This window comes from Paramisgurnus dabryanus, chromosome 17, assembly GCF_030506205.2.
Source record: "Paramisgurnus dabryanus chromosome 17, PD_genome_1.1, whole genome shotgun sequence".
NCBI classification, from domain to species: domain Eukaryota; kingdom Metazoa; phylum Chordata; class Actinopteri; order Cypriniformes; family Cobitidae; genus Paramisgurnus; species Paramisgurnus dabryanus.
In genome coordinates, this window is record NC_133353.1 from 8,238,104 (window position 1) to 8,264,749 (window position 26,646).

General features: G+C 35.3%; 3 protein-coding genes across 6 annotated transcripts; 2 read left to right on the forward strand and 1 right to left on the reverse strand.

The window, feature by feature from the left end:
* Positions 1–73: 73 nt before the first annotated feature.
* On the reverse strand, positions 74–8,060 carry fndc4b (fibronectin type III domain containing 4b). The gene is made up of 6 exons (XM_065254898.2): positions 7,304–8,060; positions 3,863–3,978; positions 3,541–3,745; positions 2,920–3,009; positions 2,355–2,491; positions 74–997 (listed from the first exon to the last, which is right to left on the reverse strand). The coding sequence occupies exons 1-6, from the start codon at positions 7,374–7,376 to the stop codon at positions 956–958; spliced, it is 663 nt and encodes a 220-aa protein (XP_065110970.1). The 5' UTR covers positions 7,377–8,060; the 3' UTR covers positions 74–955.
* A 319-nt stretch (positions 8,061–8,379) lies between these two features.
* Positions 8,380–17,023, forward strand: gckr (glucokinase (hexokinase 4) regulator). Of its 4 annotated transcripts, none has more exons than XM_065254866.2 (19): positions 8,380–8,440; positions 8,590–8,745; positions 8,817–8,885; positions 8,966–9,034; positions 9,330–9,403; positions 9,492–9,558; positions 9,837–9,890; positions 10,068–10,162; positions 10,266–10,371; positions 11,369–11,487; positions 11,561–11,659; positions 11,774–11,871; positions 12,007–12,083; positions 13,294–13,390; positions 13,474–13,571; positions 13,907–13,987; positions 14,103–14,252; positions 14,526–14,660; positions 16,839–17,023. In XM_065254866.2, the coding sequence occupies exons 1-19, from the start codon at positions 8,429–8,431 to the stop codon at positions 16,968–16,970; spliced, it is 1,788 nt and encodes a 595-aa protein (XP_065110938.1). In that variant the 5' UTR covers positions 8,380–8,428; the 3' UTR covers positions 16,971–17,023. The 4 variants fall into 4 exon arrangements, with proteins under 4 accessions (XP_065110938.1, XP_065110947.1, XP_073668521.1 ...); XM_065254875.2 differs by having other exon boundaries at positions 8,392–8,440; positions 8,593–8,745; XM_073812420.1 differs by lacking the exons at positions 8,380–8,440; positions 8,590–8,745 and having other exon boundaries at positions 8,855–8,885; positions 8,966–9,011.
* A 147-nt stretch (positions 17,024–17,170) lies between these two features.
* On the forward strand, positions 17,171–26,072 carry LOC135736101 (tyrosine-protein kinase Src42A). The gene is made up of 9 exons (XM_065254892.1): positions 17,171–17,877; positions 18,426–18,547; positions 18,634–18,800; positions 19,063–19,222; positions 19,505–19,657; positions 21,570–21,625; positions 21,718–21,868; positions 21,948–22,079; positions 24,703–26,072. The coding sequence occupies exons 1-9, from the start codon at positions 17,585–17,587 to the stop codon at positions 24,888–24,890; spliced, it is 1,422 nt and encodes a 473-aa protein (XP_065110964.1). The 5' UTR covers positions 17,171–17,584; the 3' UTR covers positions 24,891–26,072.
* The last annotated feature ends 574 nt before the right edge of the window (positions 26,073–26,646 follow it).

The following is a 26,646-nucleotide window of genomic DNA, read 5'->3' on the forward strand; positions in this document are numbered from 1 at the left end:
ATAGCTATCAAAGCACAATCTAGAGTGAATGAGTACATCTGAAGGCTTTTTAAAAGAACAATCAGACACAAGCTCAATTTTCACATTTTCCATTTATTGGAAAATAGATAATGAGAATAATAATATTCATCAATTTCAATGGTTGAACCGCTACTAACCTTCGCAATAAAACACTGTTTTTAAACTACATTCAAAAACTATTGCTCAAAACTACTACTACTGTATGTGTACCCTCCTTAAATAACTAAATAAAAATGGCTCACTCAGAGAACAAAGTAAAAAAAAACATAAGATATGAATTACCGTATTATCTATGCACATTACAGTACCAATGTAGACATTTAATTCTACTAACTTTGTAATTTACCAGTTACTGCCACGCACATTATCATTTCTTAAATGAACACTGAAGACCCTCATACTGGTTTTAAAGGGAACCACCCCACTGTGCAATAGTCAAGCACTTAAATCTAAAAGAGTATGTGACATGAAGCAACACAGCGTCAATACTCAGCTGAGCTAGAAATGAAGAATGCATAATATAAACACACATTTGTGGCAGATAATGAATTTACTGTTTGCAACTTTTCATGAAAAATGCCACACATAATGCATTTGTTGTAACAAAAGTGATTATTTGTTATTTTATTTAATGCAACAAAACCATAAAAACACATCTATACTCTGACCAAACACTCGTATTCTTACAGTAACACACCTGTAACTCCGCTTGTCATTATTATTAAAGAAACTGTACATTATATTTAGTGTCCAGGAAACGGTTCTTTATTGGAGTAAACTACCGAATACCCGTAAACTACTTTACAATTCCCAGTTCAAGAGATGAGAAGTTTGTCACTATTGCCTTCAACTCTGAATTCGAGTATCAAATCATGAATTACATGTAATATCTGCCCACAGGTCTGTTGACAGGCTGGATTCTGTGATACGGGGGTTAAACCTTGATGATACTAATAGAAGAAGATGTCCTGTGAAACTACAAAAGGAATAAAAGTAAGTTTAGAAAAAATGCTCAAAATTGTCTTTATGACTGCAGTGCAATAGTAAGAAAACATAATACGACTCATTCTGCAATAAATCTGTCATCTGTGAATCTGTCAAGCATTTGGAAAAGAAAACATTTGTTTTTTACAGTTCAGCACTGTAAAAAAATGCAGCATGAAGTTAAAACAACTTGGTTTTGCAAGTCAATACAACCTACTATTTTAAGTTGTGTCTTGTGACAGGTTGACATAACTTATAAAAACAAAAAAGTTACAAAAAAAAACAAAAATTTGTGCTGGGCAAAGATTAATCGTGATTAATCGCATACAAATTAAAAGCGATTTTTAGCATAATATATGAGTGTGAGCTGTGTGTAATTATTATGTATATATAAATACACACACATTCATGTATGTATTTAAGAAACATTTACATCACTTATAAAAACAAAGTAAAAAAAAACATAAAAATTAGTGCGGGGCAAAGATTGATCGCGATTAATCGCATACAAATTAAAAGCGATTTTTTGCATAAGATATGAGTGTGAGCTGTGTGTAATTATTATACACATTCATGTATGTATTTAAGAAACATTTACATGTGTTTATATACAGTGTGGGGGGTAACGCATTACAAGTAACGTGCATTACGTAATAATATTACTTTTCTGAAGTAACGAGTAAAGTAACACATTACTTTTCAAATGTACACATTAATATTTGAGTTACTTTTTAAAAAAATTAATGCAATTTACTTTTTTTAGTTTAATTAATTTGATAAAAATATGTACTAAATTAAACTAAACATATTACATTATGCACTCTATGCGTATACGCTTGTGTGGGAACAGTTTGAGTCAGAAACTGAGATGGCAGGCCAGACCTCGACATTTTTGTGATGAAATATGCAATTTCTGAATGCAGAACTTTTAGTCATAAAAAACACCTGCAAGACCTGAAAGAGATCAAGCCTCAGCCAAGAAAAAGTAATGCAAAAGTAACAAAAAAGTAACGTAAGCATCACTTTCCATGAAAAGTAACTAAGTAACACAATTAGTTACTTTTTTTGGGAGTAACTTAATATTGTAATGCATTACCTTTCCCCAACACTTTATATATAAATAAAAATGTTCTGAAATGTATATGTGTTTAAATATACATAATTATTACACACAGCACACACACATATATTATGTATAAATGCACTTTTATTTTGTATGCGATTAATCGCGATTAATCTTTGCCCAGCACTAATAAAAATACATGTTGATTTGACATCAGTGCTGATTTTTTTTACAGTGTACGAGTCTACTGAAAATAAAATATCTTTGTGTCGGTCAGTTGCCTTACCTTGCTACCCAGCAGGCCTCCATTATGATAATCTGGAGTGCTTTGGCCGGACAGCGGCTTGCTTTTCTCTTTACTGTGATTGTTGGAGTCGTTGTCTTTGATGATGTCATACTGCTTGCAGAAGAGAGCGATCACGGCTGCATCAACACAGAGATTACAGAGATGCACATTAAACCTCTAATCCCCGAACTAAACATTATCTGCCACATTTGAGTTTGAAATTGAAAAGCTTTCCTTAATGTTGTTTAAAAAATGTCTATTTTACATTACAATGTTTTTATGTGATCGATGAGAGAATGCATACATAATGCAAATCAGTGAGGTTTAAAGGTTCAACACAAGTTAAGATCTTGACAGTCAGTTTGTGTGATAATGTTGATTATTGTGAATTCTCGGATAAGGGACGAATCCAAAATCATTTTCTGTGGGAATCGACAATATGCCACAAGAGCTGTGGATTAAGATTAACCCCTTTTTGAACCTGAAACATTCCCGTTCATCATCGTGTTCATATGTCTAAAAATATCTAAAATCAACACTTTGCTATTAAAGATTTGTTCTTTACCTGCCCACATTAGTAGTACAGTCATAATAATTAAGATCTCTCCGGTCTGAAGATGTCTGGAAATGTCTAAACCCTCGACCGCAGGGTCTTCTGGTAAATAATACAATAACACATTATAAGAAAAATCATCATTAGCAATGACATTTTGTGGCTTTTACGCCATGTTTGTTAGCTATAAGGTCATCTAGAATAGATTATTTGCATAGTCCAGTGAACTTCTTTTCAATTAAAGTGGATCAACAATATTTATATTTATATAACAAATATAGCAGGTCATGGGTTTGATTCCCAGGAAACACACATACAATGTAGACTTTATAAAATAAAAAATTAACACTAGAATGAAAGTGTTTTATTTTCCTAAATGCATACATTTAAATTGATGTAATATTGTATTTCATCCAATTAAAGCCCACTGGATAAAAATCTAATTCTAAATACCATCTGCTGCCAGTAAGAAAAAACATTGATATGTCAACAAAAGGAATTTGTGTGAATTAAACAATGAAATACTTCAGAATAAGAGCATATGAAATGTGTTTTATTTAAAATACAAAATGATATAATCTTTAATCATTCAATGTAATTTAATTAAAATGTTTTAAACTTTCCAAAATGTACCTTGATCCATCATGGCCGACTGAAAATGCTCGGATCTTTTGAGCGTTCTGAAGTGAATCTTTTTGCTGGCCAGACTTTCTCCAGACAGCCCAATGGACTGGACCTGGATAATATAATCTGTGTCCTCATCAAGGTCCCACAGTACACAAGCATGATTGGTCGTGTTCACCTCACGTATAAAACGCTGCATTAATCCGTCCTGACGCTGAGACAAACACACACACAGATTCATCAAGAGTTATTGCAGACATTAAATGTCAGACTTCAACAAATATGTAAAATGCCCTTAGGGCTGAATCTCACTGTAATAAGATCGTATGACCTGCTGTGAGATGGCAAAGCCAATTACGATCTCTCCCTCCAGTAAACTCCACGACACCGTAGCTGAATCCGCCCGCAGGTGAGTAACCGAAACATTGACAGGAGCTGCGGGGCGGTCTGTGAAATACAAATTACCAATATGAATTATTCATAAGCACAACCCAAACTGATTCACTTAAACATAAAACCACAACACAAGAAGAAATAAACATTTTGCAATATTCATAAAAACATCTAGGCCATTTAATTTCACATTAAAGATACTAGGCATGTTTAGTAATCTGATTCATCCAAAATAGATGATGTTTGTGAAGTATCATGGATGCTTTTTGCATAATATATGTGTCTGTGCTGTGTGTAATAATTATATTTAAACACAGACGCATACATATACACATTTCAGAACATTTTTATTTATATATCTATTTTTTTGGTTATATATAATATAGAATATATAAAATATATTTTTTTAAAGTAACTCAAATATTAATGTGTACATTTGAAAAGTAATGTGTTACTTTACTCGTTACTTCAGAAAAGTTATATTATTACGTAATGCATGTTACTTGTAATGTGTTACCCCCACACTGTATATATACACATGTAAATGTTTCTTAAATACATACATGAATGTGTGTGTATTTATATATACATAATAATTACACACAGCTCACACTCATATCTTATGCAAAAAATGGCTTTTAATTTGTATGCGATTAATCGCGATTAATCTTTGCCCTGCACTAATTTTTATGGTTTTTTTGTAACTTTGTTTTTATAAGTTATGTAAATGTTTCTTAAATACATACATGAATGTGTGTGTATTTATATATATACATAATAATTACACACAGCTCACACTCATATCTTATGCAAAAAATCGCTTTTAATTTGTATGCGATTAATCGCGATTAATCTTTCCCCCGCACTAATTTTTATGGTTTTTTTGTAACTTTGTTTTTATAAGTTATGTAAATGTTTCTTAAATACATACATGAATCTCTGTGTATTTATATATACATAAAATTACACACAGCACACATTCATATCTTTCATATATGCAAAAAAAAATCACTTTTATTTTGTATGCGATTAATATTTGCCCAGCACTAATATATATAGGTCCCCCTTTTGCCATCAAAACAGCCCTGACCCATCGAGGCATGGACTCCATGGACCTATCTTTCAGAACCAGCATTCACTTTATCAGCAATTTTCAGCTACAGTAGCTCATCTGTTAGATTGGACCACACGGGCAGCCTTCGCACCTTGCATCAATGACCCTGTTGCCGGTTCACCACCTTTCCTTCCATGGATCACTTTTTATAGGTACTGACCACTACAGACCGGAAACACCCCACACAAGCTGCAGTTTTGGAGATGTTCTGACCCAGTCAGATTTGGCTCTTGTCAAAGTCACTCAGATCCTTATGCTAACACATCAACTATGCTGGTTCTGATAGAAAGGTCTTGTGGAGGTTAAACTGACTCATTCTTTAGTCTTAGTGGTTGAACAGATTCGGCCCCAAACTCACATGACTGGCTATGCCAATGTTTTTTTGTGACTTTCTGGGCTTGACACTCAAATAACATGATGACATGTTTACACGTTTTGGAGAAATCATCCTATGGTGAAGGGTAAAAGGATTATCTGTGTGTATTAAACTGGGAAAAGAGCACATTTTAACATCAAAAATCACACACATCCTTTTTAAAAAATGAATGCACATATTTTTTGCAATGTTAGGAGATTTTAGTGCTGGGCGATTTGGCCTAAAAATAAAATCTCCGATTTTATTTTTTTCATTCGACTTCCGATTTTTTTCGATCCCCCCCCACTTATTAAGAAAAGCAATAAGTACAAACGGCAGACAACTTGTCGCTTGCTGATGCTGTTTCACGTGTGCTATGATGTTGTTGATGATGCTATAATAACGCTACGGAAGCCCCGGGCAGCCAAAAATGCGCCATTACAAAAAAATCGAATTAATTCATTAAATCGATTTTTCGCCCAGGCCTAGGAGATTTACAAAAAAATATGGTGATCTCAGTAATCAGATGTATACAATTCATGTACAGTATTTATACCAACCTCCTAATAATGTGCTTGAACATTTATTAATATAAAGGTTATTATATGCAACAGTTTTTTTTTTTTTTTTTTTTTTTTTTAATTATTTTTTTGGGCCATTTTTGCCTTTATTGATAGACAGTAGATTTTTAGAGACGACAGGAAAGTAGAGGGTGGAGAGAGGGGTATGGGATCGGCAAAGGACCTCGAGCCGGGATTCGAACTCGGGTCGCCGGAAGTGCGTTTGCACCATATGTCGGAGCGCTGCCCACTACACCATCGGCTCCGACATTATATGCAACAGTTTAGTGATTTTTAAAACGGCACTGTGGGGCATAAAATACATAATGATGACAATTAAACAAAACTCATTTAAAAATCCATTAACATTCATTTACAGTAAATAAATTATGGCACAATGAAGCACAGCAAAGGCTTTAATAAAGAGAGGCCTTGTTACTGTATAATAACTCTGAGGACAATGCATGATTGAATTTTTTATCTATTTGTTAAGATGATGCTGTTTGATTGCCAGTCACTGTTTTAAGTTATTTATGACTGCAATTTTAGCTTTTCTGACTTATACTGTGTTTGATCTTAGCTTTTTATTATATAATTTGCCAAAAATTGCTCTACAGGGGCTATGGCAAGGTCAGTGCTATAAATAGGCCTACTGTATAAACATCCACATTCGATTTAAAATTGTGGTATTGTTTTTTGTTAAATTGTCTGTTTATTTTCTAACTAGATAAATATTAGTTTAAATATAGTATTTAGTAGTATATAGTATTTAGTAATATAGAAATAAAGTGTTTTCCTGCAGCAGCCACAGTAATTATTTTTTCAAAAACAGGGAATGCCGATGTACCCAAATTTCAACTTTGAAAACTTTAAAGTGAATTAAAGGATGAATAAAATGGGTAGATCTTCATAATAAATTAATAAAAGCAGACAAATCAATTCAAGCTAATGAAAATAGCCTCATCTAGAAGCACTGGTTAAAGACACAGAACTCATAATGCATTAGTCTTTCTTAAGAAGTGCCATTTAAATGTCATGATTTGACTTGATCTACAGTAGTTCATTCTCTCGGCACAATCTACTGGCCCATTAAATTAAAGTCAGTGACCAAGACAAAGTAATCTCCTTAATGCTTTTCTTAGATGGACCTGAGGAGGGCAAACATATCACACACTAAAAGCTTTATATGACAGCACTTTAATGCTTTTACACTGTAGTCATGGTAACCAACACATCAGTTTACAAATGGAGTGAGGGGCACACTGCATTGTTATATTTCAATAGGCCTATAGTTTTTTTTATTATTCATAAAACATATTATTTTGACAGAATGAAAATAAGTTTACTTACTTGCCCATGCAAAGCAGATGTGACATCCGATCAGAGATAGAACACGGCTGATAAAAGTAAGCAGGTGAATCATATCGTCCTTAAGAATAAATCCAGATGCAATTGCCAATGAACTTCAGATTCTTTCAGCCATTTTGACTATAAATAAACCAGTTTTGGCTCAAAGACAGTCAAACTGACTACCCACACACAATCTAACGCAATATCATCAGCATCTTTCCTGTCTGACGCTGTCAAACGCGGGCGCTCTATCTGTTGCCATCCAAATGCGCATCATCCGCATCGAGCGACTCTGTTGTCTTCTTTTCCAATGACGATTAATGATTTAAGATTTGCAGAAAACGCGTTGGATTCCGTTTAAACGCACCGCAGCGGACCTCCCCAATCCTTTGTATCAACAGTCACTCGAACCTTGCGCATTTAATGTAGCGCGCATTTGCGCGCACCCGGGGGCGAGCGCGTGGCGTCCGTAACGGCTCGAGCTCATGTTGCCGTTGCGGTTGTGCCTTTCTCACTTTATTCGCTCGTGTACGACGCTTGAAGAATACCAATATATCACATGACCCACAGGTGGCCAGTAAGTGACTGATGCTCAGTCGTTCATTCACCTTCTATAGCGGCGTGACGCACAAACAACTCGAAATCCACAAAATCCAAATAACACAATCCCCAGCTGTGTTAGTGGTGATTTATGATGTAATTCAAACTTGCACATTGATTCCAGATTTACTATAGAATATAATAAAAGAACAAACAGAACAGATGGGAGTACAATAAAACTGTGAGTACAGTAGGCTATAATAGAAAAGATCTGAATTATAATATACATAGTCAAAGTCTTGACTTCGTACTGTTTAATATCCCTACATGATGAATATGATTACATTCAGAAGTTTCAAACTTTTATAACTAAACAAACCATTAAAATGTACATCTCAAACAACATGTCTTCAGCCTATATGCATATCAAACACTGCTGTGCATGAGTCTTCAGCTTTTAATAGCTGATGGATCAAAGTTCATATGGTGAACTTTGTTATGCTTAGTGCTTTGCACATTCTCACAGGTGTTTGCATTGTGTTTTCATGCATGCTTGTTGATTTTTAGCTGAGTCTTGTGATAAATATGGATCATGCGGTAAGTGAATTTAGCAGTGTTTTCATTTCAGAAGTGGTTGAGCTGACATTAGAGTAACAAATCTTCTTCCCTCCTGAGCTGAAATGTAATGAAATGATTTTGTGACTCATGCAGTCAATCTTAAGTGCTTGTGTTTGTGTCTATGGTAGCAGTCGTGTTACGAGCTCCCTCTGCCCATCACGGAGAAATCCAACCCCATCAGCAGAGATATTGACAGAGCAGATGCTAAACACATGGTGCAAATACTGAAAAGATGCGATGCCGAGATATTTGAGAAGAAAATAAATGAAGATCCTTCTCATCAGGTCTGTCCGAAAGAGTTTATATGGGATGTTTTTAAGGATTTGTCAAAGCTGAACTATGCATATTTTAACAGGGAATCAATAGTTTACCTGTCATTCAAACTATGGTGGATGTTGCCAAGAAGGTTGAAATGATGCTAAGGGTCAGTCACATAATCCTAAGTCCTATTTTGATGAGAAACTTGCATCATTTATTTTATGTTAACTAGATTTTTTTCTGCAGGACCCAGAGGAGAGCTTGATTGTATTAAGTGGCTGCGGAACGTCAGGTCGCATTGCATTTCTGTTGGTGGTAAAGAGATTAACAATGAGTTATTGATTTTTCTTTCAAGCGTTTAAACCCGTTATCTATGAAATACAATGAAGTCCAAAAATCTGAAAACATTCTTGGACTTCTATCCAAAACAAGAGTGCATTTACGATTTGAATTTTTCAATAGTATCCCCTGGGAATTCTTTTATTTAGGTTTAGGCTAATTGTTATTTGGATAATAATGAAAAATATTACATTACCTAATATGATTTAAACTTAATCAGAATGCATGAATTTCCCATTTCATATTTGTCATATGATATTTTCTACATCAGAGATCCTTTAATCAGATGTTGAGTGTCCAGAAGCACAAACAGATCTTTTCATACATTATAGCAGGAGGTGACAGGTGAGTAACCTGTATGTCTGTCTGACGTATGATGAGATCAGACCCTGAATGACTCTGCAGTATTACAGGAGTCTGTTTGTTTTTAAAGAGCGCTGCTCACATCACAGGAGGCTCCAGAGGACAACCCGGTGGTGGGAGCTCGCATGCTGAATGAGGTGAATGCAAAAGAAACAGCGGTGCAGATTTACCGTAGTAGTTAATCACTGATTAACCATCCTTTTAAGCTAACTGATTGTGCTTGCCTGTGCAAATCTCCCCAGCATTAGGCTTAAGTGCGCTGGGTGGTTGCCAGGGTGTTGCTATGGGGGGCTTAAGGTCTTTTGAGTGGTTGCTAGCAAATTAATAAAGTTGTATTTACCCTATATATGCATAAATGTCCAAAAAAGTTTGATATATTTAAATTATTTTCTGTTCTTTATTCACTTCAAAACAGGTTTGTGCCGGAAAGAAGCAGGTTCTGTTTATTGGAATATCATGCGGCTTGTCGGTATGGATGAAACTATTGTCTTTTATCAAATCCTTTATTTAATGTGTATAGCAAAATAAATTAAAATAAACCTAAATAAGAGGTCAAACCTGTCACAATTTGTTATAGTTGCATTTTTATTTACCTTCTTATCAATGCAACCTTGAAGTAACCTGAAATGGTGTTTTTATGTCAAAGGCACCGTTTGTTGCTGGGCAACTGGATCTTTGTCTGAAGCATTTAGACGTTTTTACCCCAGTGCTTCTGGGATTTAATCCTGTACACATGGCCAGGTACACCTGCAGAAAATGCATCTCTCTGTGTTACAAATGCTTTGAGCTTTTATCACTTAAACACAATGGATTACTAATAAAAAAGCTCCTGTTGTCCTGACAGGAATGATCAAATGCAGGACTGTTCGTTTCATTTTAAAGAGGTTGCAGAGAGGATGGCCACAGAGCAGAAACGAGGCAAAGCCTTCATCCTAAATCCTATAGTGGGGGTAAGAGACATTGTATTTATATATTAACAACATACAGATATTCAAAACCAAAATAACAAGCAACTACCTGTAGCAACATCATAGCAATATACAAGCAAAACCCCATAGCAACCATATGCATGATACCTTATTGATGCCAACTACTGTTGCACCCAAGTGCACTAATAATCATTTAGAATGCTTAGTAACCGCATATCAACACCCTAGCAACCATTTGGCAGATGTTTTTATTAAAAATGATTTATATTGCATTTAGTCTATACATCAAAGTTTGAAGTGACTCAGTTTTGAGTTTTTTCCCTCCTGTGGCACAGATCGGATATGACCCATGAACGTGTAAGCAGGAAAAAGTGCATAGATTCTGATGTTCCCCGATCGGTTTTAGGCTTCAATAAATTAGATATGAATCGGATACATGCATTTGCATCCACAATGTAAGCAGACAGATCGGACATTCCCACTTCAAGATGTGTCGTGCGTCATTGAAAATGCGACGCTGGCAAATGACGTCAACTCCACCCGTGATCACATGACTCTTCATAGCAGCGCAATGGAGGACGACGGCTCCACTTAGAGGAGTAATGTTGAAGTTTTATGTCTTGTTACAGAAATAAAGCTCTATAATCTTGTATAATGATTTGGTCTGTGTCCCTTGAATATCACGACATTTTACTTCCTCTAATTAAGCGGTTTCGTGACAGTATGTCCACCTTGAATTGTTTTGCCAAGTGTTTAGTATAAATGCAAATATCAAATTCAAGTCGCTTTTAAAAGATGATGTAAGCGGGTTGTCAAAAAACAAAAACAAAACAAAACAAACAAACAAAAAACCAGAATAGGCAACAAAACAGAACTGGGCATCAAGATTTGCTGTGTAAATCCAACCAAAAGGACACACGTTTTAAACCCAAGCAACACACATATTGATAAAATGTATAGCTTGTAGCGCAGTCCATGCATTTACAGATTTATTTGAAACTTTTCATTTCTCCTCAAGCCTGAGGCCATCAGTGGATCTTCAAGGATGAAAGGAGGCAGCACCACTAAAATCCTCCTCGAAACACTTCTTCTGGCTGGACATGAAGCTGTCTTTAGAGAAAAGACAATATCACCTGAGTGAGTCTTTAATCCCACAACGCTTTGGTGCATTTCTACAGAGTAATCTGATATCATTACATTTGTCATTCAGATGTTTATCTTCCTGGATCACAGCGAGTGAGAAGATTTTTGAACGCACTTACTCACACAGTGATAAACTCACAGATCTTATTCAGAAAGCAGGAGAGAGGTACAACAATCATTTTAACACAAAATCATTCAACATCTCAGCTGCATGTATTTTAAAGAGAAGATTTACTGATTTTATAGAGAAGGTTTTGTAAACCAAATATGTTATCTGTAGTCTTCAGAGGAATGGACATGTGTATTACATTGGCTGGCGAACTCTTGGCATTATTGGCATGATTGATGCCAGTGAATGTATCCCGACATTTGGAGCAGGTGCTGTTTACTATCTCAATTATCATTTTGGCATATAACATTTATTAATTTGTAAATGGGTAAATGAAAAACAGTGATAACATTATGGGAAAAGTTCAAAATATAGCCATAAATTACATTTATTTATTTATTTAGATTTTGGTGATGTCAGAGGATTCCTCAATAATGGTTTTAAAATGCTGAAGAATAAAGAGGGAGATCTATCATCTATGGTGAGCTTAAGACCACTGGTTTAACAACAATAATAATACAGTAATCTTTTTTAGGGCTGTAACGATTAATCGTGTGTGTGTCCCATTAAAAATGAAATCGATTATGAATCGCAAGGCTGCAATTCTGTGTTTCATGCACAGCTTGTGCGTGTACTACAGCATTTGGTCAGTAGGAAGTCCTTATCAATCTAAAATCATTATGAGTCGGTGTCGTTTATAACGTGCATTTAAAAAAGCAACACTTGTTAAACAAAATCATTCAAAATATTCTTTATTATCATGAAAATACCTTAAACAATTTGAAGAACAGCGATATAAATATTCCTGCGTTTGTAATGCTACTTCTTCTGTGGCACAAAGGGTGTTTCTGCACAAGAGCGCCCCCTGGCATTTGGATGTTCCGGGATTTCACCGTAATTCATTCAAATTCATTAATTGAGACAACGCACATTTGCACAATTAATCGTAACACCCCTTATCTTTTTTAATCTTTATTATTAGATGTGAACAAAAAAAAAGGCTATCACGAAATTACGTACCTATAGTCACGTAAATTTGTGAGTGTTTTCCGTGACACTGACACGTTTTTCCGCCTTTTTACGTGAACATGTCACGTATTTCTGTTTATGTGTCATTGTCACGTATTTGTTACTCAACTGTTTTGTCCTATTTTCTTACCATTGTCGCTTTGGTTTAGGGTTAGATTTACATAAAATGACATCCTTACAAAAACCCAACTCTAACCCTAATGCCAGGCGACAATGGTTTGAAAATAGGACAAAACAGTTGAGTAACAAATATGTGACAGTGACATGTAAACATAAATGCGTGACATGTTCACGTAAAAAGGCGGAAAAACGTGTCAGTGTCACGGAAAAGTCTCACTTTTACGTGACTATACAGTAGGTACATAATTTTATTATACAGGGTTGCTAGGAGAGGAACAATTCTCATCAAATTTGTTAGAGATCAAACTATCCACAAAACTATTAACTGTAGTTATATAGCAAAACTGAGAATATCAGAGCCATATAAACTCTTGATATTGTCAGCTGAATGAATGACAGACACCACCAGAGTAAACAACAACATACAGTAAACATCTCCTGAACACCTCTGTCCTTCAAAACCTTGTTTTCATTCGCATCAAATTGAATAGGGCATTCACCCAGATTAAGGTCGATATATCTCAATATTTATTTCTCTCCAGGGGCCAGAGTTTGCCATTGGCCACATAGATTTTGTGCACACCATCTTACCTGTCCTGAATCAAGATGACATGATCTTATTTTTGTTTACAGTGAAAGGTAAATCAATATAAACTGCTTACACTTCAACACATTATGCAGCATAGACGAATGGAAAATTAAATGTGAGTTTCTCTTTAAAGATGACCTTCATGATGTGACAGCGCTGGCCAATCAGGTGAAGGGAAAGACGTCAAATGTGCACGCAATCATTCATGACCTCGAGACACAAACTGTTCCTGTAAGTAAAATGCATATCAGACGTTCTGCCCAGAAGCAAAAAACTCCTAAAAATGAATTTCCTTCGAGGTATATGGAAAGTTGCTTACGTAGTCAGATCATATTTCAAAAACCACAAAAAAGACCTTTAAAGGGTTCTTCACAGTGATGCTACGGAGGAACCATTTTCAAATTCTTGACATATTAATTTCTTCTTTAACATTTTCTAGTCTGTAGAAACTTGTTTCACGTCAAACAGAAAGGTTTTGTGGATGTCAGAGGTTCTTTATCAAACCATACAACCCGACAAACAAAAATGAAGATCTACAAAATATTTTCAGTATGCATATGTTTCAGGAAAAAGTGTGCAACTTGTTTGAAACGGTTCTGAAAATCCCATGGTCTTTTCCTTTAGATGATAACATCTCAATTATAATGGTAAGCCACTTGTTCGCATTTTGAATAGTTGACATAGCCTATTTGAACTATGATATCGGAATGTGTACAGTATAAGCCGTATAACAGGAATATGAGTTTTGTTTTTATTTCACAGATGCAGCACTGGGAGCTTTCGACAAAATGCTGTCTGAATGCACTGAGCACTGGTGCACATATACTGAAGGGGAAAATCTACATGAATTTCATGATAGACCTCAAAGTGACAAACAGTAAACTTTACAGGAGAGCCATCAACATTTTACAGGTATCAGGAATCATGCATATTTGACCCATAAAAAGTCTTTATTGCATAATAAGAGAATCCTTCAATATCCCACAAAGGACAATAATTCATTAAAATTAATTTTAAAAACCTATAGAAACTTTTCTTTTTAATCTCAAAACTAAAAAAAAAACTGGCGAAAACTGGTTTATTTTTCCCAGAACACCCCCTGTCAATCACCCACAACATCCTTACATTCAGATGGCATGATGTGAGATGTGAATCTAATATAATATATATTTGATTTATTTTTAGCGGTTCACGGGTCGCTCCAAAACAGAATGTGAAAGTGCTTTACTGAGAGCGATATACAGCAGAGATGATGTTAGTGAAGAGATGAACTCAGCAGATGCCAGCAAACACATTGAGCTGGCCAACACAAGAGATCAAGTGAGAATTCATTACATTTATGCATTTAGCAGACATGTTTATCTTAAACTTAACTTAAACTAAACTTAATATTTACTTAAAGTGCATTACAAGGTGTACATGTTTTATCAGTATGTTCTTGGGATCAAACCCATGACCTTTTGTGCTGCTAACGCAATGCTCCACCACTGAGCTATACAGGAATACATTACTTCTGAACATCTGTACAGACTTCCATAAGCATTATGGAAAAATATAAAAGTTTATAAAGTATATTTTTGCAGTTGAAAATATATTTAATTTGTTACACAGGTTATAACATAAACAAAAGTTTTCTTTCAATGCAATGTGAATATAAATGCTTTAAAATATATATATATATTTTTAATATATTTCGAAATATACAAAAAATATATGTTGGTGAAAAATGCATTTTTGTAAATATTTTTTTGGTCAATTTTTGAAATATATTTAAAATTAAAAATATATATTTTTGCTGTATGGATTAACACACCTGGCATAGCATTTTCTGTAATTATGTACTCCTAGTGACCAGAAGCAGCCTACAACTAGATACAAGAACTGTATTATCTGACAGGTACAATTTGTTAAATTTCTATAATTTATTAGACATGCTGCTCATTAAAGCTGCAAACTTTTATTTGATTAAAAAGTTATTCATTGAGCAAATGCATAAACAATCAGTCTTCAAAACTCTCTTTACCTTACACATATTCACAACAGTAAGCTTATATTAATCATTTGACGTATCAGTTGTTTTTTATTAAAGGTAAATATAAGTTAAAGTATCCTGCAATTTTATGTTTCAAACAGAGGTGGCGATATAGAGGCAAAACTTACAAATTGCTGCTTTAAAGGAATAGTTCACCGAAGATTGAACATTAGCTTATATGAGACTCATTCACAAGCCATCCTAGGTGTTTATGACTTCTATTCTTCAGCTAAACACATTTTGAGTTATATGAAATTATATCCTGGTTCCTCCCACTCTTTGTTATGGCATTGAATAGTAGCTGTTGTTTTGAAGTTCATTTACCACAAATCAATGTATCCTTGACTCTAGGATGAAGCATATTTAGCAATTGATATGTTGCATGTGAATGTAAACACACCTATCAAAACTAGTGGCACACCGGCTTAACATATGTAAGACCATTAATCAGTGGCGGCCGGTGACTTCTTTGTTCGAGGGCGCTCGATGCGAAGTACGTCACAACATGTATGTAGCCCGTCATGTGTGTGGTTCGTAGTTTCAAAATATGTGTTCTGCGCATCTAGAGATCCTGTGTGCATCACGTGTTTTGTCAAATAAGGGTTTATGACAAAACGCTCGCGTTTGCCAGATACTCGCATAATCTCATGCGCAATCAGAGTTTACTGTTAAGGGAGTGTCTTGCTTGTATTTTGTGAGCGTCCCTTTGATCATAAACGGTTTTGACGTGTATGCAGCAGGCACTTATTTTGACAAAAGACGTGATGCACATGGTTCACATGATGCAACAAACACATATTTTGAAAACACAAGCAACACACCTGACACTCCGAACACATATTTTTAATTAGCGCCCCTCGAAAGAGCAGTCATCAGCCGCCACTGCCATTAATCAATACGTTTTGTGACTAGTCATCATCATACGTGTTGTGACGAAAAGACGTGTTTTTAGAACAAAAATAGGGGTAGTTCTCCCTGTGTCAGCGTGGGTTTACTCCGGGTACTCCGGTTTCCTCCCACAGGCCAAAAACATGCAAGTTAGGCAGATTGGAGATGCCAAATTGTCCCTCCCCCAACTTGTGTATGGTTTAACTTGTCTAAATAAAACTTGTGTATGGATTAACTTGTTCTCGCCATGAATATCAATACCCTAGATCAGGATTCCCCAAATTTTACCCTGGATGGCCGGGGCACTGCAGAGTTTAGCTCCAACCCTGATCAAACACACCTGAGCAAACTAATCAAGGTCTTCATGACCACTAGACAATCAAAGGGGGGTCAGTTTGATTAGGGTTGGACCTAAACTCTGTAGTGCTTCGGCCCTGCAGGGTAAGATTTGGGGAACCCTGCCCTAGATGCTGGAATGGCATAAAGGAGGAAGAATATATAAAATATAATCTCAAATAAATCCATTGTGTTTATATTCAGCCTACAACAGTTAAATCTAAATTTGTCTTCACTGGCAGGTGGTCCCGACCGCTCTGGTGATGATACAGCGCAGCTGCCGTGTTGCTGAAGCAAAGCATCATTTAAAGTCTCACGCTGTGATTCGAGATGCAGTTACGTCTCCTGTCAGCACCGCAGACAAGAAACGCTAAATAAATGTATAAAAACTGTGAAGAACAATAAAATGTTTCATTATCAAAATGAATTGGTTTCAAACCATGCCCCTTGACTTGTGAATACTAATTCATGTCAAGTCAAATTTATTAGTAACCCTTTACAGTACAATAAGGTTGTAAATTTGTTAACTTTTAAAAAAGATTCATACATTTTTAATTTGTTAACTATTAACAAAGATTCATAAATGCAGAAAAGCTATATTGTTTATTTTTTGTTCATAGTTTACTAATACAACCTTATCATAAAGTGTTACCAATTTATATATACAGCTCTATTCTACCGTGTTGCATTGCATAGCAGTGCTTTACAAGAAAGACCAATGACAAGAAACCAAAGCTCCAATTCTGTGCAACTAATAATTATTGTTGTTGACACTATACAGGTATATGCTTACTAGCTTTGCACGCTATGAGTTTAGGTTAAATCAACATAGCTGGGGAGTTCCTATATGATTTTTCTCATCAAAGACTTCCTTGACCTCTTACTGACAGTAACTCGGGTTGGGAGAACCGGTCGGACGGCTGCGAGTTGATAATGTAGTGAATTACACAGCTGCTTTCATTATTCACAGCAGATACCAAAGGTAAACATGTGGAGCTCTGTGTGGCCTTGTGGCTGCTGCTGCCAGTGTTGCCCTCAGAAGGAGGATAGTGTGAAGACGACCATCAGACCTAAGTTTAAACATATGTCAATATATGACTATACATCTCGCACAAACTCGGATATAGATCTGAAAAAAGGAGATATTCTGGAGATTATTGAAGAGAATGAGCATTGGGTGTATGTGAAGAAACGCACAGAAAAGTCTAGAGGCTTTATTGAGGAAGAAGGCTATGTGCCTAGGGACTTTCTTAAACCTTCGAATAGCTTGGAAGCCAAGCCGTAAGTCCTTGAATTTATTTGAATTGTGTAAAAATGCTTGCTATAAACTATCGTAGTAAATGCACAGAGAAATGAATTCTGTGACCGAGACTGGAATGCACCCGCCTGTCCAGTTTCACAAGTTTTGAGTTTTGCTTTGGCTGCTACAGTACTGTCATTGTTGTTCACTGCTCTTCTGAAGAATTTAATAGTATTTTTGTTAAGGAATCTCAATAAAACAAATGCACTGGTCATATTTCACCCACCCCTCAAATAAAATTTATTAAGATTTTTTATATCGTTGCATTATCACAATTAAACAATTTTAGGGTGAAATAGAGAAATGTGCATGAACATGCATTTCATACAATGAAAAAAAAAATGCATTTTTTTGTCAAATCGACATAGATTTTTATGCTACTCTAATTTAAAAATAGTACGTTGAATTGACTTGCAAAACCAAATTGTTTTTACTTCATGCTGCATTTTTATACAATGTATACATTTTTATAAAAAACAATCTAAAAATAAACAACAATAAAACCTAACAAAAATGCACTGATTTTCAGATGGTATTTTGAAAATGTTAAAAAACGTATCGAGGCGAAGAGATGTCTGATGAGACCAGAGAACGATGAAGGTGCTTTCCTCGTGTGGAAGTCAGAAGAAAACAATCAGTATTACCTATCAGGTACATGTCACACACACAGCATGAGCCAAAATAACACGCCCCCTTCTCCAATGACTGAACATTTTATCCTCTATTTTTTTTTAAAGTGAAGAACAGCCTTCATGCTCGACATTACAGGATTAAGCAAGGAGAATCTAACCGGAGGTTTTTCCTTGTTCATCATAAACCCTTCAAGACCCTGCCTGAGTTGGTCAAATTTTACTCTGAAGCCCAGAACGGACTCTGTGTGAAACTCAGCAATCCCTGTGTAAAGGTTAGTACAGTATATTCATTGATTCAATGTCTCCCACGTTTTTAAAAATTAAGGTGCAATACCATAAAATAATGGAATTTTTATTCCACAAAAAACATTTAGTCAACGTTTTTTAAAGAACAATTTCTTTAAAAATTTGTTGACTGTTGAATGTTCTTTATGCAACAAATGGACCAAAAATGTATCTTCTATGGCACCGTGAAGCACCTTTATTTTTAAGAGTGAAGCGTTCTGAATTCCAATCTGTCCTTTGCTTTTCCAGCTGGATTTGCCGGCTCCTCCCACACTTTCCTATCAATTACATCGAGAGATAGACAGAAGTTCATTAACCAAAATCAAGAAACTTGGCAGTGGAGAGTTTGGAGAGGTGTGGCATGGGAAGTGGAACGGGACAACAGACGTGGCCATTAAAGAATTTAAAGGTAAAAAAACATGATAGCTTACAATTCAATTCAAACAAGCTAATCATATGAATTTTCTGAGAAATTTGCACATATTGATGCCATTCGAACACTTCTCAAACCTACATCCATTTTGTTCAACATAATAGTTTATCTAACAAATCTAAGAGATCTTAACAAAAACAAAACCAAGGGTTTGTTATCTTTGTTCATTAAAAGTGCCACATAAAGGTGATATAGAAACTATTGTTCTTGGTGTAATCTGTTTGTACCATGATCATATTTTCTGTACTGCTTTACTAGATGTCAGTCCAAATATCAGCACAGAGATTGAAATCATGATGAATCTGCGCCACGAGCGTTTGCTGCAGCTGTACGCCGTCTGTACGACTGGTGAACCTTTCTGTATCGTCACAGAGCTCATGAAAAATGGCAGTTTAAAGAAATTTCTCATTGGTAAGCAAAACTAAATGTAGTGTACATAAAACACTGTAACAAAATCTTTTTGCACTATATATTTTAAATTTAATCTACTTGGAATTACAATTCATTTCAACTGAAGTGACTGTTAATATTCACATATTTCACATTTTTCACATATGACAAACATGGGCAAGTCTTATATCAAATGAAAGCTCTCATTCTCAGGAATAAGGCTACATTGTCTTTTGTAAACATATGTGAAACTTGAGTGTGAACTGCCCCAGCTAGCACAGATAGCCACACCATCTTTTATCTTATTACACGGCTCTCTGGAATGCTTGATTCTGATTGGTCAGTTGAGACATTTGCAGGTTCGTTCTTTTCGAATAATAACCGCTCCAAAATAATAACGCATAGCCGGTACTCCTTTTACGAGTAAGATCGCTCCGCGCCAATAAAGATCAATAAAGATTACTGTCTGTTTGGCGCCATCTTGTGACAAACACTCGACAACCACGACAAGACACAGAGAGCTTACTGAGACTGAACTTGACAAAATAGAGCATGACAGCTACGAAGCCAACACACAAAAAAATACAGAATGGGCATTAAAACTTCTCAAAGACTGGCTAAAAGAGAAAAAAATGGAGACAGACAAGTATGAAGCAGAGGATCTTAATAAGGTATCTGTGCAAAGTTTCGCGGAAGGATAAAAATGTTAATTTAAAACAAATATGCCAATAAAATGTTTCAAATTCATATTCATGTCCAGTTTTTTTTCTTATGTGACAAGTAGCCGTGTAATAAGCGGGATAATGTAGAGTCAGCCGGTAGTTATCGGGAAATAAGCCCCTTCAGTGTGATACAAGACCCTCCGCTTCGCGTCGGGTCCTGATCACACTGTCGGGGCTTATTTCCCGATAACTACCGGCTGCCTCTACATTATCCCTTACTTAGGTCCTACTCTAAACAATGAGTCCATTCACAGCATTTTCTTTGGTCGTGTGCATGAATAATCCCTTGCTATTTATTATATGTGCCAAACAAAACAAAGTACTTTTATATGAAAAATGTATTTTCACTCCCTTTAGTAAAATAAGAATAACTTTTGAATTTGACATGCTAAAGAGTTCATTCTTTTTTGGGTGTTTACTGTCTGCTGCTGCTAACAAACAAACTGCTAGAGCACAAAGAACCAGAGATATTCACTTTCAAAGACAGTGTTTATAACATCAAAAATTGAATTTGGTGTGTCATCATATGAAAAACAACATAACAATATTTGTAACAAACAGCAGTTTATTATGTAACTTCAAAGGGTTTTCTTTAAAATGATATAAAGAAATTGCATTTATTCCACTGTATGTGGTTATGAGGACACTTCAAATGTTTTTAGGTGGAAATTGAATACAAAAAGGGTATTATTCCTCCCATCAGTTGGAGTAAAATAAAGTTTGCATAGATTATGATAGAGAAAAAATACCTTTTTCCCCTGTAAGCTGACAATTGCTGGAATCAAACAAAACTGTCTGCAGGTTTCGTGACCACTCAGGGCCAGAGTTATACACTTTTAAATACAGACTTTAGAAAAAAAACATAAAAAAGCGCCTATTTATTTTTGTGTTTATTAGAGGCCTGACATCACATACAAAAATGTTTAGCACTTTCAACAGTGTTTTATGTAATTTCAAAGGGTTTCCTGTAAAATGATACCAAACTTTTGTATGTAAACCTCTGCATGTGGGTATGAGAAGCTTTTGAAATTGGGTAGGCCAAATCCAGGCGGAAATCCCCAAAATAGCCTTAGAGTGTAAGAGGTTAAGTTGCTGTAACTTTTAAAAACAAAGTTGACATAACTAAAGCAAAATCAATTTATTTAACATCGTGGATACTTGAAAAAAAAAACCTTAGCAGAAAATACTCATACGTTTCTGTCTTTCCTCAGACCACAAAGAGGAACAAGATGTGGAGTTTTCACTCATGATGGACTTTGCAATCCAGGTATTTGATTTCTTTCAAGGTTGATGATATAAAAAGACAGTATTAATGTATTTAAAATTAATTCAACAGTGTGATAATTAATTAACTTGCAGATTACAGAAGGAATGATTTACCTTGAGAATAAAATAGTTCACCGAGATCTAAGAGCTGAAAATATTCTCCTGACCGACATGCAGTCCTGTAAAATAGCTGATTTTGGACTTGCAGAATTTACTCTCACTGGAAACCCCAAAATAGCATCAGGTGAAATTTATTTGACAAATATGTAAGATTAAAAATGCCAAAAAATCTAGAAAAAATAACAGCTCTCTTTGACCGACAGATGTTCGGCTCCCTGTGAAATGGATGGCCCCTGAGATATTCGACCATAAAGCCTACACAAGCAAGAGTGACGTCTGGTCTTTCGGGATCCTCTTAACTGAAATCGTCACATACGGAGATGATCCATATCCTGGTAAACACAACTGATATCCAAACACTAAATATGTAACAAATAAAGTTGTATTTGTTAAAGGCGCAATATGTAATTTTGTTATTAGAGGTCACTAAACAACAACAACGGCTTAGCTTGATGAAGCTGTGAAAGAGCGTGAAACATGACATTTTTTAGTTTATGTTCTCTTACAAATTGTAGTTATTTATGACCTATCCAAGCTGTTTTTCATCCTCTGATTGAAACAGTCTGATTTGTTTCCCCTTTAAGAGCTTTGGGCCTGGCTCTGTGTCCCGCCCACTTCTATGATTGACAGCTCCTACGCAGTTTCACTACAATTACAGCTTCTCCAATGGTCTTTTAAGCACATTTTGTGTTTATTCATGTCAGAGACAGACAAACAATCTCCTTAGCACAACAATAAAAGTTTTTACCACTAAAGCATATAAATGAATAACTTGCGAACACAGACGTTCTCAGCTAGCGTGTACAAACACTGCAATGCTTTTTTTAATCAACTCTCCACAGGGAATAACTTCCTGGTTATCGTCCATCACTTGTCATGTACAGTGTACTGACGGCTTTAAAGTAACCACGCTGATTTTAAGTCTGCCCACATGGAAAAAACATATATAAACATATATGTTTCAATATAGGTTTTGATATAAGTTTTACATATATGTGACATATATAAAATTGGCCGTTTTCCTATATTATATGTACATATATGTACATATATGCACATATATGTTAACCTATATATTGGTAAAATTATTAAAATCTGTAGCTGCTAATAAATTAAACATAAATAAAGGTCCAACCAATGACAGTCTGCACCTGCAGGAGCAAGGTTCAAACCTCCAACCTTCCGATTACAAAAAAAAACGCAATCCCACACGCCACTGAGGGGATTCGAACACCCAACCTTCCGATCATTAGACAACTCGCTTTACCATCTGCGCTACTGTCGCTGTTAAATATCACTGAACAGTAGCTGTTAAATTAAACCATTTTGTTATACATGTCGTAGACAGATCTTGTAAATGTTTTAAATGTGCAGACATCATAACTTTATTTAATAATTCACATAATTTATGGCCTGTATATGCACATATATGCACCTCAATTTTGCATATATGCAGCATATATATTATCATATATGGGCATATATGCTGTATATGTGCAGCATATATGGGCATATATGCTGTATATGTGCAGCATATATGGGCATATATGCTGTATATGTGCAGCATATATGGGCATAGTAGCTGCATATAGGTTTCATATATGTGCATATATATTATTATATATGTGCATATATGCTGTATATGTGCTGCATATATGTGCATATTAGCTGCATATATGTTTCATATATGCACATATATGCTGTATATATGCAGCATATATGTGCATATAAGCTGCATATAGGTTTCATATATGCACATATATCCACATATAGGTTCTTTCCATGTGGGTGATAAAGGCAGGCTAGAAAAGATGTCTGGCGGGCCGCATTTGGCCCGTGGGCCGCCAGTTGACTAGCTCTGTGAAACTTTCAAGACGTATTAATGATAGCAAGACCTGTTGTAGATCAATAGATCAAGCCCAAATTGATTCCTGATGTCATAACCTCTTTAATGCCGACATTAATTGATCTGACAGGATTTACAAGTCATGTTTATGTAATGAAATCAAGTTTTAAGATTACAATGTAAGCACACAGTGTGGCTTGATGCACAACAGGGTGCACATGCTAGACGCAACAACTAGCAGATCGATTGGCACATGACATCAAAATATTACAACAATACTGCTTTTAAATCACTCGTGATACTTTGATTTCATACTCCGATCAGTCTGCGGAGTGCCACATAAAGTCAAACAAGTCTATGACAGTAAAAGCGGAAACTGAGGATAGCCCAGAAATGACACCATTGACAAGTGACCTCATGAATAAGCCGTATGGCTGGTTAAAATGGCGAGTTATCTGTATTTAAACATTGTTGATAAACATTTGAGATAATGCAAGTAAATGCAAACAAAACATATAACACCATGCTATGTAAAAATCTTAGATATTGTGTCTTTAATGTACAGTGTAACTAACAATGAATAATACTTTTACATAAACATTTATTAATGTTAGTTAGTTAATTTAAGCATTTATTAATCAAAAATAACTGTTAACATTAGTTATTGCACATTATACCACGGGTCTGTTGAATGCTGTATTCTGATTGGCTAAGAAATGTTCCGTGGGTATGCATTAATTTCTGATAACCGCACACCTACTTGTCAAATGTCTTAAAAATAGGCACCAGAGTAATGTTTGTGGTAACCGTGGTATAAGAGGAATAATTGACTCCGGTCCTTTGAATTATTTGAAAATAATGCACAGCCGCGGTGTAACGGCACGACACACCTTGGGTGTGCATTATTTTCGTATAATTCAATGGCCCGTCATCAATTATTCCTTACATTTACAAAGATGAATAATTGCTTGAAAACTATATTGCTCACGTTAACTATTGCATTTACTAATGTTAACAAATACAACCTTATTGTAAAGTGTCACCAATGTAATGAATCTGGGTGTAGGATGACCCTTCATCACACTGCTGTGATCTTCTTTCTACAAACTCAGGCCAAGACAAAATGACGTACCTCCGAGGCATTAAAAAAGGACATAGGATGGCGCGACCGGCGGGCTGCCCAGAAGCACTTTATGAAATTATGCAGCTGTGTTGGAGAGCAAATTCTGCAGACCGACCCACGTTTACAGAACTACGGGAGAAATTGTTAGCTCTCGTTCACGAACCTGAACTCGAATGAACAATTTACAAATAAGACACTTTAAACTATAGCTTATATGTAACCAATGTGTATCTATTTACAGAAACTGCCTGCATATACAGGTAACCACACATATCTACTGAAATAACACTTCACTGAAATAACAAATCACTCACAACTTTCAGAGAAATATGACCTGGGGTCAACTGCATAAACATACCAGCTGGTACTTTAAGTTTTAAGGATATTTCCCTAAAAACAAAAAACTTTGTTATTATTTACTCTCTTCATCCTCATCCTGTTTGATCCCCCAGTGTTTTTATTATTATTTTTATTATTATTATTTAAGTGTTTTGGGGGGTTTTCTGGTTACCATGGGAGTAGATGGTGACCACCTCTTCATGCGTCAAAAGGACCCAAAAGTGTTAAAACTCCACTCAAATCATGCCGTACATTTTACATCTCCCAAAGATATACAAAAGGTTTAGTAAAAAACAAACACAGTTCAAGTTGAGTTATTTATTTACCACTTTTAGGCCACCACCTCAGTCACCATTTACGTCCATAGTAACCAGAAAACACAAATCAACACATTTAAAAAAATCTGTGTGTGGGTTCTGAAAAATAAAGAAAGACAACAGGGGTTCAAACGACATGATGGTAAGTTTAAAAGTAAGACAAAGCTTTCGTTTTTGGGTAAAATATCTCTTTTTAAGGACTACTAGTCTGACCAACTAGCAATCGGTATGGCTTATCATTCGTGCCTTTCCATGTAACTGAATAAAAAAAAAGATATGACCTTTCTTGAAAAAAAGATGACTAACTTGTGAGACTTTTATGCATCTGATCACCGGTGGTAATCTTGACAGGTTTCATTCTATTATTTGTACAAACTGTGATCTCTTAAACAGAATACTGTATATCTCAAGCAGCACTTTAGTATTATTAGTTGTGATTAAAGCGTGTTAAGATTCGGAACAAGATGTTTCGATATTGCCAAGAAAAAAAGAAGTATTTCATTTCTGACTGATAAAATCATCTGTGAGTAATGCTGCTAAATTACTGAATGATTGTTTGACTCTTGTTTGCTGTGAAAATGAAATCTGATCATTCTGAATGACTTGTGGTCATATTGTGATGAATGTAATGTTTTATATGCACTTTTATTGAAGGATCTACTACTTTCTGTGACTTGATTAAAACCTTGTATTCTTTTAAATATCTGCTTTGTTTATGGCACTTATTAAGATTTCCTTCTTCCTTCTGAAAACTTTAGTTGTGTTACATAAATGTCTAAACAGCTTTGAATATTTTCTTGTCAACATGATCTAATACTTTTTCAGATTTTTATGCTTACAGGAACTTGCTGGTTTAAATATTTGACACGGTTATCATAACAGCACCAGATATATGATATGAACCTCTGTCCTGCCTGCATGTGTATGGGTGTGTGCGTGCGTGTGCATGTGTTTCCAAACACCAGGGGGCAGCACTCTGGGATTTCAGAGATCAATTTATGGTTATATTAATCCTAATCTAATATGGATTAAATGTTTTGTGTGAATATGTCTTGTAAAGCAGGACGATTTAATTGTCCATAATCACTGTTTACAAATTACATTTGTTTAACATTAACTAATAGCTGGACTAATATTATCCAACCCTAATCCTCTTACCCAGCTAAAGATACTCCACCTACAAAGACAATGAGATTAAAATGATTCTCTGTAGGCAGCTCAACTCTATAGAAATTATTTATACCGTATTTTATTATGTATATTATTATAATTTTGAT